Source organism: Varanus komodoensis, unplaced genomic scaffold, assembly GCF_004798865.1.
Source record: "Varanus komodoensis strain SLA01 unplaced genomic scaffold, ASM479886v1 scaffold93, whole genome shotgun sequence".
Lineage (NCBI taxonomy): Eukaryota > Metazoa > Chordata > Lepidosauria > Squamata > Varanidae > Varanus > Varanus komodoensis.
Genome location: NW_025336635.1, coordinates 1,747,265 through 1,766,982, shown reverse-complemented (window position 1 = coordinate 1,766,982; position 19,718 = coordinate 1,747,265). Strand labels below are relative to the sequence as shown.

General features: G+C 50.6%; 1 protein-coding gene across 1 annotated transcript in view; it reads right to left on the bottom strand.

Annotated features, from left to right (window-relative positions):
- MYOM3 (myomesin 3) overlaps positions 1-19,718 on the bottom strand; it is a 56,264-nt gene that overhangs the window by 19,531 nt on the left and 17,015 nt on the right. The window contains exons 5-22 of the mRNA XM_044418777.1: positions 18,512-18,669; positions 16,000-16,095; positions 14,640-14,728; positions 13,726-13,770; positions 12,848-12,988; positions 10,867-11,028; positions 9,648-9,789; positions 9,359-9,558; positions 8,567-8,623; positions 7,840-7,967; positions 6,763-6,946; positions 5,691-5,865; positions 4,905-5,026; positions 4,184-4,371; positions 3,577-3,703; positions 3,119-3,297; positions 1,980-2,094; positions 1,469-1,625 (exon numbers count right to left, since the gene is read on the bottom strand). Coding sequence (XP_044274712.1) covers positions 1,469-1,625; positions 1,980-2,094; positions 3,119-3,297; positions 3,577-3,703; positions 4,184-4,371; positions 4,905-5,026; positions 5,691-5,865; positions 6,763-6,946; positions 7,840-7,967; positions 8,567-8,623; positions 9,359-9,558; positions 9,648-9,789; positions 10,867-11,028; positions 12,848-12,988; positions 13,726-13,770; positions 14,640-14,728; positions 16,000-16,095; positions 18,512-18,669 — 2,465 coding nt within the window. The remainder of the gene's footprint in view (positions 1-1,468; positions 1,626-1,979; positions 2,095-3,118; positions 3,298-3,576; positions 3,704-4,183; positions 4,372-4,904; positions 5,027-5,690; positions 5,866-6,762; positions 6,947-7,839; positions 7,968-8,566; positions 8,624-9,358; positions 9,559-9,647; positions 9,790-10,866; positions 11,029-12,847; positions 12,989-13,725; positions 13,771-14,639; positions 14,729-15,999; positions 16,096-18,511; positions 18,670-19,718) is intronic.

Here is a 19,718-nt window from a genome sequence, read left to right as displayed (position 1 = left end):
GACAAGGGGTGGACTGGACTTGCCCAAGCACCATGTCCACATGGCCGGGTTGCAATAAGTGAGGTTGATCCAACAAAATACAGTTGGACGGTGCCCCGGACCCCTCTGCTGATGGAGCTGGGACAACTGTGCTGCCAAGTTGGAGCGAATTCGAGTAATTTTGCCCTCAACGTGTCCTGCAAATTTGTCACAGCGGGCTGCCAAAGGTTCAGTGATATCTATTTGGGGCCAGAGCATAGAAGGCCCCGAACTGCCCAGAACTGCTGCGCTGGATGGCTCTCCGAGGACACGATGCAGCAGGAGTAAGAGTCACCTTCACTGCCATGGAATAGAAACATAGAAACAGAGCGAGTCAGAAGGGGTCTCCCGGGCCATCTAGTCTGACCTCCGGCACCAGCCGGCTCTGCTCACTAATAGGCCCGTTAGTGAGCACTAAGCCTTGTTTGGTCAGATTCGGCCCGAGTTCCTCCACTGGCGCTCTCGCCATCTCCCCTCCCACTTCATCGCCCTCAGCCCATGGGGTAGGGCAAGGAGCAGGGGGGCTCTGTGAGGGGGGAGAGGGTGCGTGGGGCGATCGTGTCCGCCGCCTGCGTCATCTCACTATTCCACAGCGAATCCTGGGCTTGGACAGGCGCACGTCCCGTTCGTTGCTAGTCCTTGTGGGTGACCCTTATAGTGACCTGCCCTCACGGCTACAAATGTTCTCTGGGAGCCTTCTGAAAGTGTGGAAGCCGGAGCAGCGGTTGCAGACGCAACCACAAGATGCAGCGGTTGCGGGAGGGGTCTCGATGCCGCCGCCTCTCGCCTGGCTTGGGGAGTGCTGCTCACACAGCGCCGGAGCAGTCCTCCCGTGCCCTCAGTGGCCACTCCTCCCCAAGGCAGCTCCTGTTTGGGTTGGACACTGCTGCTCACGGTTAAACAGGAAAACGTGATCCCCTCTCCATTGAAATGGCACACCCTGGGCGTTCAGACTTGACCCACCAGCTGCTGCGGCACTTCCTTTTACCAGCGGAGCGCAGCTGCAGCTGCATCATCATCATCATCATCATCTCTAAATTCGCATCTCCCTCTCTCTTTATACACACGTGCACACACTCACGTACACATACCTCGTCATACATGCATTTTATTCCCCCTTTTGTCCGCTTCTGGAGATTCGTGTGTGGCCTCTGCAATTGGACGTGCCGGGACAGAGAGGCCTGTTCTTGCTCCCCGGTGCACAGCAGGGGTGGCCAAGGGTTCAGATAGGATAAGATGCAGCCCACATGCTTCACTGGGGATGGACAGCTTTCCTTTTTGCTTCTGGGTCCGCACCGATACCTTTTCTACTCTACTGTGCGTATTTTCCTGGCACACAGATAACGTTGTGGACAAAGCTCCCTCTGCTCAGTGTTGACCCTGAACCGCACAGGAGCACAAGCAGCAAAGATGTTGGCAGCTATAGCTCAACTTCACGCCGCAAGCTTACCTGTCACCTTTGCTCACAATTTCAACCCGATCAGGATTTGGGGGCCCTTCATAATCCTTGGACCATATGAACTCTGAGGTGTCGACCACTTCAGGAGCCTCAAAGGCCATGTAGATGAACCCTTCTTCATCCACCCCGACCTCAATTTCTCTGGTGCCTACAAAAACGGAAAGGGGGATTATTTTTCTATAGGATGAGCCCCTTTTCACCTTATCTACGGCCACTGTTCTCCAAGCAAAGATTACCCCAGCCTTTTGCATTCAGGTACCCTCCAGGTTTGTTCGACTACAGTTCCCATTATCCTGTACCAATGTCAGCTGGGGGTAGTAGCTCAGCACACATGGGTGGCACCATGTTGGGGGTGGGCCCTCCCACCATGCAGATGTTGGCCTCTGTTAAGAGCAGGTACTAAAGAAAGAAACCAAGAAGCCAGAGCAAAATTAACCAAGGAAGGCAGGTGTTGTGCGAGAACAGGACCAAAGGTGGCACGGGGGAGACGAAAGCTTTTTACCTGGTTTGGTTTTCACTACCACAGGATCTGATGGCAGAGACGGGGGGCCAACCCCTGCCTTGTTCAGGGCTCGCACCCGGAACAGGAGGCATTTTCCAGTTTCTAGATCGGACAGCTGCCATGGAAAACAAACCAAGAAATAGCTGGTAACAGGACGGCTGGGAGGGAGCTCAAGTTTTAACATATGTATAGAATGGCAAAGAGGGTGGGTGGGTGGGGCGGGGGGAGCAATGGGGAATATTAGCCCAGGAAATGGACTAGGCTATGTGATACATGTGGCTTTCTTCTGTAAAGACACTTCTTGTTCTTGGTTGCTCTCCTCTTACATATTACCACACGATCACCTACCAGGAGTAGATGGCCTTCCATGCCCAGCCGCCGCCTATGCTGAGTGGATGGAAGAGAAGGAAAACATGGCGGCACAAGGAGCAAAGAGCCCAGACATCCAGCTGGTTTTGGCCCCCCTCATCTCGGACACATAGACTCCCCAGAAACAATTACCCACAGGGAGGTAAAAAGAGCTTGCCTACTCCTCCTTTAGAGGTGCCAAGAATGCTCTGCCTGAGAAATTGCTCCTAGCCTTCAAGGGCAACTAAAATTCCTTCTGGCAGTGCTAGGGTGGCTGGCTGCCCTCTTCCGCCTTGTTTGAAGGCCTCCTTTTTGGAGGGCAGCCCATTCCAAGTCCAGATTTGAGATAAATAACCAGAAGTGCTACTTCCATCCGCAGCTTCCAGACCGGCTGTACAGGAAGCCACCAAAGCTGTCCAGATTCTCCATGATGGTGAGATGAACCGCATTTCAGCTTAAATTATAACACACTGGCACCCAAGTGCATATGATTTTTAGGAAACCTCTGTCTTCTTTTGGATAGCGTTTTCCCCTTTTTCAGTGCTTCCTAAGTGGCCACCTTACAGCTGAAGTGATGACACAATGAAAACAATCAGCACGTGTGGGACAGACTCCCCTGCACAATGTGTAACCCTGCAAACAGAATGCAAGGTGCTGGCCACGTGTTCTGGCCGGCCAGAGGTTGGGTCCCCTCCACCGCGGCTCACAGAAGGCTCACTTCCACCAGCCTCAGCATGAAACAGCAACTGCAGTGCAGGATTTTTCCATGGCACAGGAAATACTACACAGACCTTCATGTGTGTGCTGGATACTGGCTGCTTGTTCAGCTGCTCCCAGCTGTCTGATCCCTCTTCGCAGGCTTCCACATAATAACCGGTGACGGGGCCTGCTCCGGTGTACACGGGCGGCTCCCAGCGGAGCATCAGCGATGTATCTCTCACTTCCGTACACCTGACATCATACGGGGGGCCTGTCCCAAGCGCAAAGGGGTGTTCAAAGGTGAACACGCAAGAAACGGAGCGGGGAGGACCGACACCCAGATCGCCCTTCATCACATGGGATGTTCAGGTCCTAGGATCTTTCTGTGCTCCCAGCTTCATTATCACACCTCCCTCCCGCCCTCGCTGCTTCAAACCCTGGGAAGGAAAGAGTGTCTTCAATGGGCCGGCTAGAAAAAGATGCCGCCCCTTTAACAGGCTGCTGGTTGCCAGGTTGCATTCTACCTTATGGCAACCCCACGGGCCTTTACCTGGCTCTGGCATCGTCCATTCTTCACATTTGAACAGGTCACTGGGTTCTGAGACCTTCCCAACGCCAACAATGTTCATGGCGTAACCGCGGAACTCATAGAAGTGTCCTTCAGTCAGGCCGGCAGCCTGCAGAAGCACAAGGCACGTGAAGCATTTCCCAGAGCCTCTTTTCAAAGTCAAGATGCCCTTTTCTGGAAAAGCTGCATTGCTGGGCCAGCCATACCTTACTGGGAGCTGAAACTACCCCACCCCGCAAAGCACCACCAGCTCTGCAGCCTGAAAGGAACCCGCAACTTTTGATGCAACTCTCACAACCATCGAGCATAGGAGATGGCAAGTAACGTGTTTTCTGGACGCTACTTCTGGAGGATTATCTTTTAGGAGTGAAATTGACTGGAGCACTGGTCTAGTTCCTATTGCTCTTCTGCCAAACTGTGGATGGTGAAGTGAGCAGTAGGGTTAGGAATTTGGGCAAATTGAGGCGTAACGCTCTGCTGCCACGGTTCGAGGCTCTCTCTGCCTCGAAGGGGGGACTGCTGGCGTTCCCTGTGCTTTGATATCCCCAGAAGCAGCGCCAGAGCCAGAACGAGACCACGGCTTCCGTACCGTATAAACACGTTGTGCGATTGGCTTAAGGTTGACCTCGTGCCAGTCCGTTTCCGATGCATCGTGTTGATCCAGGAAGTAGCCCAGGATGGTGGTGCCTCCTTTGTGTTTTGGAGGCTTCCAGCCTATGGTCATGTTGTCCTTCCCGCAGCTCAGCAAGGCAAAGCCACGTGGGGCTGATGGGCAGGCTACGGACAAAAGACATCGCAGGATAATGGCGGCTTACCATCCGGTCAGCACCAGGGGCTTCTCACCCCAGTTGCTGTTATGCACTCATTCATTCATTCATTCATTCATTCATTCATTCAAAGCTTTTCTGTCCTGTCCCCCACAAACGTCTCAGGGCAGCTTACAATAAATAAGTAGAACAAAACAAACCCCACAGCATCCAACCATAATATACAGTTAATATACGAAAACCCCAGTTAAAATCAATTAAACATTAAAGTAGCAGAAAAATAGAAAGGGTTTTGCCTGACGCTGAAAAGAATATGACATCGGTGCCAGGCGAACCTCTCTGGGGAGTGTATTCCATAGTCAGGGTGCCACCACAGAGAAGGCCCTCCTCTGGGTACGGAGCAGGAACACTTGAAGCTCCTTCAAGTGTTCCCAGAGCAGGACCTCCGCCTCACATCTCAAGGGGCACGAGGGCACATAGGGAAGGAGGTGCTCTTGTCATTTGGGGAAGGGTGCGGTGTGTGTGTTGGGGGAGAGGACTTACCGATAGCCTGTCTCACAAGGATGGCATCAGATTCAGGGGAGGGGTCACCCACACCTGCCTCATTGACACATTTCACACAGAAGACATACTCTTTGCCGGTTTTGAGTCCTGGAACAGTAAACCTAACAGAAAGGCGAAATAAAAGCAGTCTTAAGTTACTGCTCATAAAAGGAATTTCCTGCCTCCATCAAGCCCAGAGAGGTGGATCTGTCAGGGGCCATCCAGCAAGCAGGGTCAGTGGACACTCACGGCCAGAGCTGCCCAGAGCAAAGCGGGCTCCGTTAGCGCTGAACAGGGTTCGTTCTTGCTTGTCACGTTGCTTCATCCAAAAAACTGAGGCTTTTTCTTTTCAATCACACATGAATTCAAGGCCACTGAATATATAAATGAGCCTTGCACAGGATTTTGCTTTTCCCATTCAGTGGCACGTGCATTTCCCCCAGTGCAGGAGTTTGAGGGCCATTTTGCCTAATATGCATCCTTTTGCAAGCAACCTGCACAACACAATAGCATTCTGAAAGCTCGTTTTACTTGTATGTCATTGTGTGGGCCCCGCACAATGGTTCCTTTATTTGTTTATATCATGTTTGCCCACACAATATGGCACTCGAGGCCATTTCCCCCTCATTTCTGCAGCGTTGAATGCCTTTTTCTCCCAAAACGCTATTGCAAAATTGAGAGAAGTACAAATTGCAAAGGGTACCTGAGTTTTAGTCCACAGACAGAGTAGAGCCAAGTTTTCTTCGAAATGAGAAACGGGTGGATTTCTGCCTCCCATTAACTCACCGATTACATGTGACGGGCTTATTGTTGACCGTTTGCCATTCATCTGTGCCAACTTCCCGGCAATACAGGTAATAACCCAGTGGCTCTTGGCCTTCCTTTGGCTTGCTCCACTGCACAATAACAGACGTACTGGTGTCCCGAAAGGTCAAAACCTGAGCTGGCGGTGGGAGGGGAGCTAAAGGTGGGGAGGAGATAACATAACCTAAGAATTGCAGCAACTTGGCGCTTCTTCCAGGTTCGAGTTGCAAACAGATGAACCGAACTGTCAAAAACTTGCATCACTAAGTAGAATCAAAACATAGAAACAGAGCGAGTCAGAAGGGACCTCCCGGGCCATCTAGTCTGACCCCTGGCTTCAGCCGACTCCGCTGTATGACCTTTACAAGCGCTTGTAACAGACATTCAGCAGCAAGACGGGCCCTGCTTAACATTATTTTTCATCTTCCAGGTGGTCAAGGAGCCAAATCAGACTTGTTTCAAGTACGCATCAGTCCTTCAAACAGTCACTCAAAAGAATTGAGGGATTTTATAACAATGGCGGAACATACCAAATAAGTTTCTCTCACTTTCTAAGCCTGCTTGAGGGAAAGGTTTCTCTCCTGAAAACAACTCTCCACTGCAAAAGGGTGGCAGCCTAGAAACCCAAAGAACGACGGGCCATCTCAGCACCGGTGCAAATGTACCCCATGAACACGCCCACACGGAAGGACTAGGTGGCACGGAAGGAGTTCTGGCCAGGCCGCTGTGCCCTGCGCCCCCTTGCATGAGTTGCCCCTGCGCTCGCTGGGATGCAAGTCTCTTCTCAGAGTGCAGTGCCACAAGAGGCTGCACTGAAGAAGCATGTGCTCCCAATTCTTTGGGGACCTCTTGGATGGCATTCTAGCTCGAAGTCACTCCAGTTTCTTATTTGGTAGAGAGTGGCTTTTTCTGTAAACAGTCCACCTGCAAGAGGTTTGGGAATGCTTTTACGGCTCGAAGGAGACACTTCCAGAACTCAAGCAAGGATCCAGGGCCTCCGAATTCACAGAGCAGAGCCACATCATGCCATAAAAACCCAAAATACAGAGATTACCTATTTTTTTGCCAAGGGAGATGGGCTCGCTGGGTAAGGAAGGATTGCTCACGCCGTACTTGTTCATTGATCGCACACGGAAGCGGTATGATTTCCCTTTGACCAAATCGAAGACAGCCAGAGTCGTGGAGTCCACTTGTGTGTCTGGATGAACCATCTGCCAGCTGTCACTGCCTGCGATCGACTGGAGAAAGAGGAAAGTCTAATGGACATAAACCTGGAACCTTCAGATGCACCGGCCCGGGACGACTGTGTCTTCAGCATGAGGGGTGTACCAGCCCTTTGGTTTCCGGTCTAGTGGTCACATGCAGGAAAGTCAGGGGAGGGGTCTAAGAAAGGCTCAGGTCACTCTCGCAGTGCCTTCATGATTCATGAAGCAGAATGTAAGCTACCAGCCATGTACGGCAACCCACAAGGGATTCTGCAAACCTCCCCTTTCTTTTGCTGTCTGTCTGGGACTCCAAGATCCATGTGCCTGTGTCAAGCACCTGTTTGCCCCGAATGTACACTGCCCGTTTATGTATTGCCAAAAAGCAGGAACTGCATCATCAAAAGAGGACAGCAATTTGCAAGCAAATTGCGAAATTCCTAACTATTGGTGCACATTTAGAAACAAGTATTATAATGTAAATAGAAATAAAGTCCATCTGACCATAGCATGGAATATTGTGGCCAGGTGAGCCGTGTCCCTGCTGCCCAGGTGCTCACTGGATGTGGGCAAAGGTTTCTGCAGGTTCTTTAAACTGGAGATGGACAGGACAAGCTTTCAAACAGAGGACACCCTCAAATATTGGACAGTCCTCTGGCAGAATTGTCCACAGGGCCACTCGAGCACCGCATAAAACCAGTAGGGCAATTTGATGTACAGCTGAGGTGGGGTTGTCACAAATTCTGCAGGCAGGTTTTTGAGAATGGCAGAGAGCCATGGAATGTGACTTCTCTTAACTACCAGACTGGCTCAAAAAAATCAACCTGCCCATCTAATTTATCTTCTGGAAGAACCCAAGTAATTTCCCAAGCTCATTCGGGAGATCTTGCCCATCCCTAAATGCCACGGTCCCTCTGCTGTTTCCTTACCTTTTCTACAAAGTAGCTCAGCGGCTCTTGGCCTCTGGGATCTGGCTCGTCCCAAGAGAGGACCACATAATCTTCCCTGATCTCACTGGCATGGACATTGGTGGGTGGAAAGGGGATCTTGACCTTGGCTGTGGGGAACAGGGAGCCCACATGTCAGCAGACTGAATTTGGAACCGAGGAGGATTGGCGAGGGACCGCCATTTGCTAGTCACAGGAAGAAGATGGCACAGTTCTCCTTAAAGTTCAAAACAGCTCATGTGACACAGCCCTACATTTCCGGCCTGGGCCACTCATGCATGCCAGTCCTCTAATATGACTGCAGGATTTGGGGTTGTGTGAATGAGCTATGACAGCGCAGACAGCGCAGACAGAGCTTTCAAGCCACCTTGGAATGCAGTGCTTTTCAAAGGAGAGAGTCCACACACATGCAGCTGGAGCGTAAGTGCACAATACAGAGCAGCGTGACTAGCTGAGGATGATGGAAACTGTAGTCCAATATACCTGGAGGGCACTAGCCTGGGGAAGACTGGCATAGAGAGACAAAGGGCCATGTATGCATGCGGTCAGTGAAATGTCAAGATGGAACATCCACCAGGAGCATCATAAATTTACCAGGATCTCCATTTCTCTAAACTCTTAAGTGGTTATTTATTGGTCCTATGAAGAAACTCTGGGACAAAGCATTAATTGGAGGGTTACCAAAGCAGTCAGATGCCTTTCCACTCACGTTCCAGCTCATCTTTGGAAACTATAATTGTCTTCATCCCGTCATCATAAGGAATCTCTAACCAAAGAACAGGAAGAAAGCAAGAAAGAGGAAGAAAAATCTATGAGAATTCACAGTGGACATGGCAGGAAATGACCAAGGTGTTCCTTAGCCTGCACTGTGCCATACTGTGATGCAGTGCCCTTCCGAGGGAATTCTTTGGGCTGGGAAGGAGCTGGTTGCCCCCACGGGAAAGACCCAGGTAAAGAGGAGGTAAGAAGGCTGGGAAAGACCTGAAGCTTGAGGCACTGGACAGCAACCAGCCGTCAAGAGCAGACAACACTCTGTGTTGTCAGCAGACAACAGATCAGTGGACCAACTTGGTATATGGTAGACTGAGATTTACTGAGATTTTGGAAATTCTCTTGGGTGAGTGATCCAAGTGCATCTCTTTCCAGAGCTGCAGGAAAAACAGTCACCTGAAGGTTGCATGTGGAAATTTTCACTCACTTGCACCCGCAGTGAGATGCTGAGGTGAAATTTAGACGTTTCTGCTCAGGGGAAAAACTGAGGGAGGTGTAAATCCACACCAAACACACTCTTCCCTGTTAGGTCTGATAGGACACAGGCCACTTCCCGGAGTGGCCCTACAAAGCCTTCCCGCTCTTACATGCAAGGCAAGCCATTCTGTGTCTTGAAAATTGTGGTTGTATCATTTGGATTTATTGGTGAGTTGCATCTTGATTTATCATGACTTGTCTCAGGGGGTTTTACCATTTCTTTAAGTGTCAGGAATGCATTAAAATGAAGTACTTAGCAATCTTTTGGCTTCGTTCGGATCTATCATCGTCACGGGATCGCTGGCCTTCGATGGGTTACTGACTCCTGCCCGATTGATGGCCTTTACTCGGAACTGGTACGCCTTCCCTTCGGTGAGGCCCATGATGGGTGACCTGCAGGTCTTCACTGGCTTGTCATTGCAGAGAAGCCACTTGTCGGTGCCCACCTCACACCTGGAAGGAAAACACAGCATCCAGTTTCGGTGCAACCCGTGATCCGGAGCAAGGGCCCGATCGTGTCTCCACGACGGCACAGTACTGGCCTCTCAATATAATAGCCGATGACCGGACTTCCACCATGATCACTGGGCGTGGTCCAGGAAAGGATGAGGCTGTTTTTATTCACGTCATGGTACCGGACGTTGAGGGGTGCTCCGGGAGCTCCGGCTGTTTCCGCGGCAGCATCTAAAAATATCACGAGACCATGTTTGGGTGGTTCTGCCTAAATTAGGGGGTCCTGCAGGTTTGCGCTGGCTGCCCATTCCGTCTTCTGGCCCCTAAGGGCACTATCAGATTTTAGGGTCAGGGGTCCACATTTAGCCACAGTTTGAGGAGACCCCTTGAAACCACGAACTTGAAGGCAGTCCTAAGGTGCCCTCATGTCTTCTTCCGCAGAGGCCAGTCCTCAGTTGGAAGGGCTGCCCAAGGAATGGGAGCGCCTGTGCAGCTTCAGGTGAGATCAGGAAGTGCGAGAGCAGCGCCTGTTCGCACACCGACCGGAGAGGCACAATGCACAGGCACTTGTACCGTCATGAGGTGTTTCCCTGCATTGTCTTTCTGTGCAACTGCATGTCTGTTTAGATTCTAGTAATCATTTCTAGATATGCATCCAGACATATCAAATAGCATATGCACATTTTGTGTCTTCTTTTGCCCTGTTTGGGTGATGAGCTTCCTCTTCTCAGGCAAGTCAGAGGAGGCTGTCCTGAATCCCATTTGTGTCAGTGGATCCACTCAAGTATGACTAAGTCTGGCCCCGGGCAAGATTTGCCTCTGAGAGACTCCCCAACCTGGAGTCCTGCAGATGTGTTGAACGACTCTTCCCACTGCTGCCCCTGTGATGGAATGATGGGAATGATGGGAGTTGTCCAACCCATCTGCAGGACACCAGGTTGGGGGAGCCTGACCTATGATTTTGCTTTCCCTTTCTCCTACCTTTATCTCGAGGTTGTTTGGGCATCACAGGGCCTTTGTTATTTTAGTTTTTGTACAGAGGGTAGACACAGTATGCCCTTTGACATAGCTGGGGCTTCAGTTGAGCAACTTACTCCCAAGTCTGACTCAAGTCACAACAACCAACTTGTTCTTTTAAAGTTGGCTCTTGAGACTTGAGAAGAGATTTGAGACTCAACTTGGACTTGAAAGTAAAGACTTGAGACTTGACTTGAGACTTCATGTAAAAGACCTGAACATATGACTGCCCTCTGAATACCTAATACAGTCCCTGTCACCAAACAAATAGGAGCAAACTCGTGGACGCACCCCTAACAAACACATAAGCTCTTTGCTCGTTGTATCCATCTAGTGTTGGGATGCGAATGCTGTAAAAGCCTTCATCCTCTTTGTAAGCGCAAGACACCGACAGCGAAGCCTCCCGGTCCTCACATTTCATCTTCCTACGGTCAGACTCTTCCAGCAACTCACCTGCAGCACCAAAGAGAGATGCCCACTTGAGGTTTACTCAGTTGGTGCCTTGAGGCAAGAGTAGACATTTAGCAAAATTTCAGAATTTGGGGTTTTGGAGCTTTGAAAATTTCTAGTCAATATCTTCCAAGTTTCAGTTCTGAGGAACAGTTAAAAAGAGACATGTTTAGCTCTAATGGGGCCTCCAGAGGCCCCGATTTGGCCCACGAAGTGTTGGACATCCTTTGTGGACCTCTCCCTCCAGCTGAGGGCTGGGACTCGGGAAGGAGGTGGGGAAAGGTATTCCCCATGTTCTCTCTGATCTGTGATTCCCCTGAGGGCCCAATGGGATACTGAGGGGATTCCCCTGCAGGACCAAGGGCATGTGATCTGGAAGGGAATTCCTTGGCCGTCTGAGCAAAGAGTGGGAGGGGCTGTGCCAGCCTGGCCTTACACATCCCTGCAGAGTCCTCTTCCATACCCTCATCCCCGGAGTGCTCCCGAAGGCTCTTCTCCCTGCAGAGGGAGGAGCAGAGCCTGTGGCTTCCTTGACACGGACAAAGGAGCTGGGCATGGGGCCGGAGGGTCGGTAGTGGGGGTGGCTCGACGTGCCAGTGGCCTGGCCTGCAGGGCAGTCTGGCTCCAGAATCAAGAGGCGCTGCCTCCCCAGTTGGCACATCCATACATCCTTCTCCTTCACCTCAACACTTCCAGGGCAGTGGGGACCATTTTTCAAACGTTCTGCCATCTAGAGAGCCTGTCAGCACACCTGCCACAGAACTCCAGCATGCCCCAGAGGACGCTGGGATAAACTGTAGGGCGTCTCACCTGTGTGGCCTTACCATCGAGGTGTGTGGCCTGAACAGAGGACCCGCCCTTCCAACATCACACCAGGTGGCTGCAGAGTGCCGATTGAGATCAGGAGTGCTGGGCAAAGCATCTCATGGGGAATTTGTCTCTCGTGGCTACTTTTCGCCAACAAGGACCTCCACGTCCCTTGGAAAACCCAGGCCAGAAAGCCGAAATATTTTTTTTGGAGTGGGTTCCAAAGCAACTTGAATTTACTTCCCAAAATTCAAATGTTTAATCTAATTTGGAAAGTTTAACAGCATTCCTAACTGATGAGGGGAGCAATGAAGGTTGGACAAAATTGATCAAGCGTTTCTCGCCCTGCATCATGTCAAGCTATAAGAACTTTAGCATGGGTGGGGAGACAGGCTGCATATCTGAGCACTTCCAGTGGGAAAGGAATATCAGATGGGCATTCTACATACGTTACCCTGAGGCGAGCCAATTTCCAATGCATGGAGATGTCCCTCCATCGCCACCTCATCATGGGAGGACATTCCCAAGTGCAACATGCCCAGCTGCAGTCTTACATGGGGCGATCCAAGGGACATCTGCCCAGTTGGTCCTGCTAATTGTATAAAGCAGCCCTGAGTCTTGGGCCTTGGCACTTGCTGTGCAAAGCCCTTCAGAAACACCAGACTGGCAGTAAAAATCATGCAGCAGAGGAAAGAAGATGGGGATTCTACAGCAGTGAGGCATCCTAGAGAGAAAGTGGACCCCCGTCCGCAGGATCTGCCCTGCCCTGCCCTGCCCTGCCCTGCTCTGCTCTGCGTGCAGCAGCCGCTCCTTCTCAGCCGGTCCCCTCTCAGAGGGGGCCAGGCTGGGGAAGGCTGCAGGCGGCAGCCAGAGATGCAGCTGCGAAGGAGAGGCAGAGGAAGGCGGGCGTTGCTGTCCGGGTGATGCAGAAAGCCTTTTAACGCATTGCCCCTTCGCTAGGCTCCTCTCTGGGGGAACAGCGCCTTGATGGAGGGGTGCCGTCGCAGATACGAACCGTCCCTGAACCACTGGATGTCTCGCTGGTATTCCTGCAAGTCTGCAGTAAAGGTGCAGGAGAGTATGAAGGGCTCCTTCTCTCTGGAGAAGATGGGCTGCATGATGCTAGCAAAGTCGGCCTCCAGGTCCCTCAGCGACCCTGAGAAAAGAGACGATGTTAGGAAAGAACATCAAGAATTGTCCTGTCAGAGAAAAATAAAAACGCCTCTTCGTCAGCTTCCTGTCACCAGTAATGACCTCTTGGGTGCTGTTGGGAAGCAGGTGATCATGGATGCAGCAGCTAAAAGACTGGGATCCTGGAGCGAAGAGGAGTATGAAGTCCCCTCAGACCCAGTTCCATTGCAGCAATTCTGAGGCGGCCAAAATGGCCGTTCCACAGCGGTCCTCACTGGGGATGCTGAAGTGTCAGGGGATGGTTTAATCTCACTGCTCCCACAGTCCCTGTGCAACCCAGCTAGGTATTTTCCTAGTTGTGCACATTAATGAGCATGTGTGTGTGTGTGAGGGCTGGCAGGAGGAAGAGGGTGTGCATTTCCTTGCAGGTGCTGCTCATCTGTATAGGTGATCGAGTGCTACCTGACCCTTTGCACAGAGGATCAAAAAGGTTGCCCACCCCAATGCAGCTCTTACTTGCTCTTTCTCCCCTCGCTCTGGTAATTAAAAGTGGCATCTAAATTGGTTCTGCTGTAACAAGACATCCCATAGTCTGGTTCTACCGTCTCTCTGTGCTTTTGGCCACAACACAGACAAAATCCTGCTTCACATTTCCGCCCTGTAGTTTTGGCACCCAAGACTGTATGACATATGCCATATGTCTTATGCCATATGAATCCAAGCAAACAAAAACCCCCACATAAACCAAAAGTGTACACTCACGTTTGTATATCTCTGAATCAAATCCAGACTCCTTTCCATAGTATTCTATAAAACAGTGAAGGGGGTGTTAGAGAGAGAGAGATGGTGCTGTAAACTTTTGTAAACGTTTATTTCTACAGTGCTTAACCTCTATAAATAATATTGCTTGGGAGTTGAATAACAAAACATGGCTTACAGGCTCCGAAGAAATGAGAAGCTGGACCACTGAGCTTGGTTTCCCTTTGGCTGTAAGCCCTGGAGACTTACAGGGACGCAACAAGCACAAACCTTGGTGCCCAGGAGGCTCCCCAACCCCAAGAGGAGGAGGAGGAGCTGCTTTAGGAATGGCCGCTGCGGTACCTGTCATAGAAGGCTCATTCCTAGCACATCCCTGGAGCATCCAGTGAAGTCTCTGGATGCTCCTAGGAATGGGGCTTCTATGACCGGAAGCACAGGGCATGCCGCGAGAGATTGCCCTGGAGAAGCAGGATTCCTGAAAGCCTGGGTAGTCTGGGAACTGCACTCTCTGGGGAGAGGGAGGGAGTTTGTGTGTGTGGTGTGTGAGTGATGAGAGTCGCGTGTGAGTGTGGACTCGGTGTGCATGCAGCATACATGCCTGGGAAATACCCTGTCCGATTCCAAGTTAAAGGGCTCTCGGAAGTGCTGCCCATCCACAGGCAGCCAGACCCCTGGCCCCTGCCTACAGCTGTGTGCTGAAGAATGAGGGGGACTATACTGAGAGATTTCTGCGTGTGCCTCTATCCATATGGACTGGTACATGCAAATCTGAGTCCCCCTTCTTGGCAATGCATTTCCTCCTTTTGGGTGATGAATGGCCACTCTCTGAAAATGTGGGAGGAGGAATTTGCCATGCAGAACCCCGCAAAAGATGTAAGGCATTTCAGGAGGAGAAGGAAAGCAGATCCCTGACTTACTTCTGACAAACACCGTAGCAAATGAGTAGGCCTCCCCGTATGGATTTTTCACTTCGACGCTGTATTCAGCGGAATCATCCAGGGAGCATCTGAAAAATAACAGATGCCCGGCAGTGTTTAAAGTCTGGCTAGCCACCTCCACTCTCCGGCCTGCCAGAGTTGCGGGTCTGAACTCTCACTAGCCCTAGCCAGCATGGCCAGCAGTCAGAGATCCTAGGACTTCTAGTCCAAAACATTGGGGGGCACCAGCCTGGGAAAGGCTGCCTATGGGGTAAAGACACGGTCGGGTCAGTATAAACACAGAGGCCTTCTCCCTTTGGCCATGTGTTCTACCTTGCCAAGGTCTGTTTGAAGGTCCTCCTTTTGACTGGCTGCCCAGGAAGTCCTGTTCGAAGATAAAGAACCATGGCGGGGGAGCGAGAGGGAGGAGGGCAGGCCGTGGCCTTGAAGCTGCCCATCATTCATTAGTATCTGAGCAGCAGACTGAGTGGGAGCTTGCAGAGATCGCCTGGCTACAGGTGTCCACACTATGGTGAGATGTCATGCCTGTCTATTTAAAATGATGCTTTCTAAATTTGCATCTCTAGTCACAAATTAGTTCATGCAGATTGTACGTGCATCCTTTCCCCTTTGCTCTCTGTTTCAGTGGTGCATTTTTATCTCTTTTGTGATGTGAAATTGGCTACCCTACCTTCACCTCCTACTTCCCATTCCACACCTTCCAAGTCTGAGGCAAACTGTTTTTAGGGTTCTGCTTCTTCGGTTGCGAATTTCCTAGGTCCTTCCTAGGACAGACCTTTTCTGACCTTTAGGCTGTTCAGCCAATCACTGCCAGAGGATGCGCCACCCTCTGCACAAAATCCCTTCGCTCATGCTCTTGCTTTAAATCAGGGTGAGCAGAAGACAGACTTGCAAATGTTTCGCATTTCAACTTCCAGAAGTCCTTTCCAGCATGGCCAACTATCAGGAATTCTGGGAGCTGAGTTCCAAATCATCTGGAGATCTACTTTCTTCCCACCTTTGGTTTAAAGAACAAAAGCATAAAGGATGGACAGTAAGATGAGGAGGAAAATGGATGACAGCCTGATTTGGCAGGATGTCCAGTGCTTTTAGTGAATAGCCTTCCCCACTCTGGTGCTCCCCAAATAAACCGAACGGCAACTTCCATCATTCCCGTGGGAAAAATTGGCCATCGCTAATTTATCATTACGAACCTGAGGCCCAGTGATTTAAATAGGCCTGCTCTATGTATGAGCCAACCCTGATCAGCCATTTTGCGTCAAAGTGCAAATAACTCCTAATGGTTTGTTAAACAGAAGTTATGCTCAAACTTCTCTAGGATTTTTAGCAGGCCTGTTACCTGCTAATGTCCAACGTGATCATTCCAAATTCGTTTTTCATCTTATATTTCCCAGCTGGACTGAGACGGGGGTCAATCCGAACTCCATTTTTATACCTGGATAGGTGCAAATAAGGAGACAGACATTAAAAAGTGTTTGCAGATGCTTTACGTCCCTGAAAAGGATGCAGCTTCCCATTAGAGATGGATGGCTTGGCTTTCTGGATTTTGCATTGTATCATCAGGCCTTCTGCTGACCTGTACAAAATGTTGGTCTTTCCTATTTAGGTTGAATTTTCCACCTTGGCCTGTTTGGAATGGTTCTGGCCTGGGTCCTTTTTTCTGAACAGATGGCATCAGGCTCTCGGCATGTTGGAATGGTTAGAATTGCTCCTAGTACAGCTGTTGGAGACCTGTGGTGGACAATCTCTCATACACTTTGACCCATTCTCCTTATACTAAATTAATTGTGTGGAGAAGCCCAGACTTTAAAACTTAAACCCACTGTTAAAAAAAATTCTTCTGGATGGACAAGCTGATTTATACTTTAATGGGGGTTGATGATCATTTGCCATTTTTGGCTTTTTATAGCAAATACGATTCCCCTGCAGCCTCTGAAAGGCAGTACTCACAACTGCCATGATTGTTAGAATCTAGATTTGGTCCTGCTGCTTTGCTACTGGCAGACATACTGACCTGGAATTCATGTTCATAAATACTCATCAGTGAATAACGAGGATCCCCGGGATCTTAAGCAGGGATGGGACAGGAAACTGGATTGGCCTATTTTGTTTAATCAGCGGATTGCCACTTCAGTGTCAGTCAGTCCCAGGTGACTTCTGCTTCGGCAGAAACCCCGAAGATCTGGTTTGAGGTCTTGTTGGTGCCGCAGCAGCTCAGCATAAGGGTTTGTTCAAGTTGGTTACTGTTTGTGTTGCCCAGCTGACTCAGTGGCAGGAATTCCTGAGGCATTGTGTCACCAGACAGGGCTGGAATGTGTGCGTGCACACGCGTGTGCTCCTCCACTGGAAGGACAAGCCTGTCAGAAGCTGTAGCACCCGGCAGAGCAAGCTGGCTTTCTTCCACAGGAGGAAAGAGCATGGCAGCTTTGAATCTAGCTAGCAAGAGACGACAAAGGCCGCTTGCTCCCACACAAAGTCTCCTCAGCCCTGAGATGCTCTTCACAAGCCTTTCTTCAGGACCACCACCAACTGAAGTGAAGTGGGTAGAAACTCCAAAACAGGGCCTTTTAGTGCTGGCACCTGGTCTTTGGAATGCCTTCTCCAGAGAAGCCATTAATTCGGTTATCATTTCAATAGCAGAGGAACGCCTATTAATGTGTGCAGGCCTTTTAGATGTTCGGAACCTGGAATGGGTTTTAAGCAGCTTTAATATTCCCACTGTTGTGATGTTTATGTTAAATTGCTGGTTCTAATTGTTGGTCATTGTGGACTTTCCTTCTCCCACCTGATGGTGCAGTGCGGACTGTGATTGTGCCCCATCAGCCCGCAATTTAGGTGGGGCAAATTAAACACATTGAAAGGTATTTGCTATTTGGAAAAGGAAAGATTGAAGTGAGCTTGCTGGACCTTTAGCCTGCTGGCCAAATCCAACCTTCCAGGATTTCTGTCCTTTTTCCACAGGGCAGTTTGGTGATTTCTTGGCTTTTCCACATCCTGAAAGGCTGAAACGCCCCTGCTAAGACTTATTTATTGGCAGTAAATTTGCTCAATTATTTACTGCCAATAAATGCCAGCAGCTTTGGCCCTTCCCCTTTCACCTTCTGCCCTGGTCACCCCTGGAATGTGGCCCCCAAAAGTCACCCCACATGGACTGGCTTCAGAACAGATTGCATTCTTGAGAAACAAAAGGTAACCATCACATGACTCAGATAAGCTCTCCCCAGACAATGCAGTGTTTGCTCTATTTGATGGAAAGCAACTAGTCACTTCATTCTCAAAAACCTGGAAATGCAAAACCAAAATCAGGAATGAGTGGCTTGATGCCACAGCTGAAGGCAGAGAGGGCGTGGAGAGGCCTCTGTCTGAAGATGACCTCTATTTAAAGGACCCCAAGTTCAGTTTAAAGACAGGGAACCCCAAGAACCATTGCCCACCCGTGGTGAGCAACCGAGCAGCGGCTGGAACAAGTGGGCGTGTGAGAGGACACCTGCACCGTGTTGAGGTGAACTCTGTTGCTATTGAATGATCACAATTGCTTCCGCATTCGCAGGTGTACACATCACTTAGCGTGTGCAAATGCTGGAGCACAGGCAGTGCTCCTTCCAAAAGAGAAGCACCTCCTTCCGTTCTGGGAGCTCCCATGAAGCCAGAGGAGGCTGGTTTGGACCTTTCTCCCTGACTTGCTCCATGCAGGGTGGAGTATCCACACATGCCCCACCATCCTTTGCAGCCCCAATGGCTTTCCCAGAAAGGCTTCCATGCTGGGTCCCATCAGCTGGCTCTGAGGCACTGGTTCAAACTGCAGGGCGTCCCAGAACGGGTCATATAAACATCGTCACCTGCCCACTTACCAGGTCACCTCTGGCGGCGGAAAGGCCAGGACGGTGCACTCCAGTGTGACGCTCATTCGCTCCCAGACGGCGTGAGCGCGGAGAGGGATCCAGAACATCGGGGCTCGGCTCGACAGCAGTTCCATGACCTCCTTCTCCAGCTGTGCCTTTGCTTCAGCCTAGGACAAGGACCACAGGCGGCTGCACAACCTTTTATCTTCCTGCTCTATAAATACGCTGGCAGGAACAGCACGGGCACCTCTTGGCACACATCTCCTTCCCACTTCAAAACAAGCAGGCAGCGCTCTGGAACCTCTGGGGCCAAGCGGCTCTGTGGCACATGCAGGGCAGCCCTGGACCCGGGGTGGACCCTGCCAGTTGGAAGATTTCCCTTCTTCCCATGGATTTTATATGCCCCTGATTCTCCAGACACACAGAACACAAAAGCTTATTAACCTGTAAGAGGACACAGAATTGCAATTCTAACTTTGCTTACTACGTAATAGATTTTGATTTTTAAAGGCATCCCTGTCTTCATGCAGCAACATTTGGGGTCTTCTAGCTTTTGTGCGGTTTCTCCTTCACTCAAATGCCTCTCTACTGGCAGTCAGGGTGTTGAGCTGGCCTGTGCTAATATCTTGGCCTTGCTCCTTGTGCCTTCAGCTCTGCCCACCACTGGGATACAGCCCCCGAGACCTTCTCTAGAAGCAGTTTGGCCCTCAGCCTGAAGGATGTCAGGCACCCCTGCTCTCGGGAAATCCTACTGTTTATAATCTATGGTGCCGGCATTTATGCTGTCCTGAAGTTTTGAGCATCAAATATGCCTCTGTATTTTATCATGTGATGTGTTGTTTTGCAGCCTTTGCTCTTCCCGCCAAGGCAAAGAGACTTTGGAACCTGAAAACAGGAAGGAGATTTGCTGCTGGCTCAGTTATTTCCATGCACAGTTGTTCTCTCGCCCACAAATACCTCTGCATGGCCGGTCAGACATGGCTCCTCCGGGCTGCACTGTGCAAGGCGCTTCAGGTGGAGCTCTTGACAAAGCGAATTGAGCAATGTGGGCGAAAGGGCAGGCCAGCGGTTTCCCGGGCTCCATATCGGCCATGGCCTGACGTCGCCTGCCAGACTGTACGCAATGCTTATAGTGACACGGCAGCACGAGCGAACCTCTTTCTGCTGCCACTGAGTTTCGCCGTTGAGCCACCGGTTGGGCACGTGCCCAGCAGAA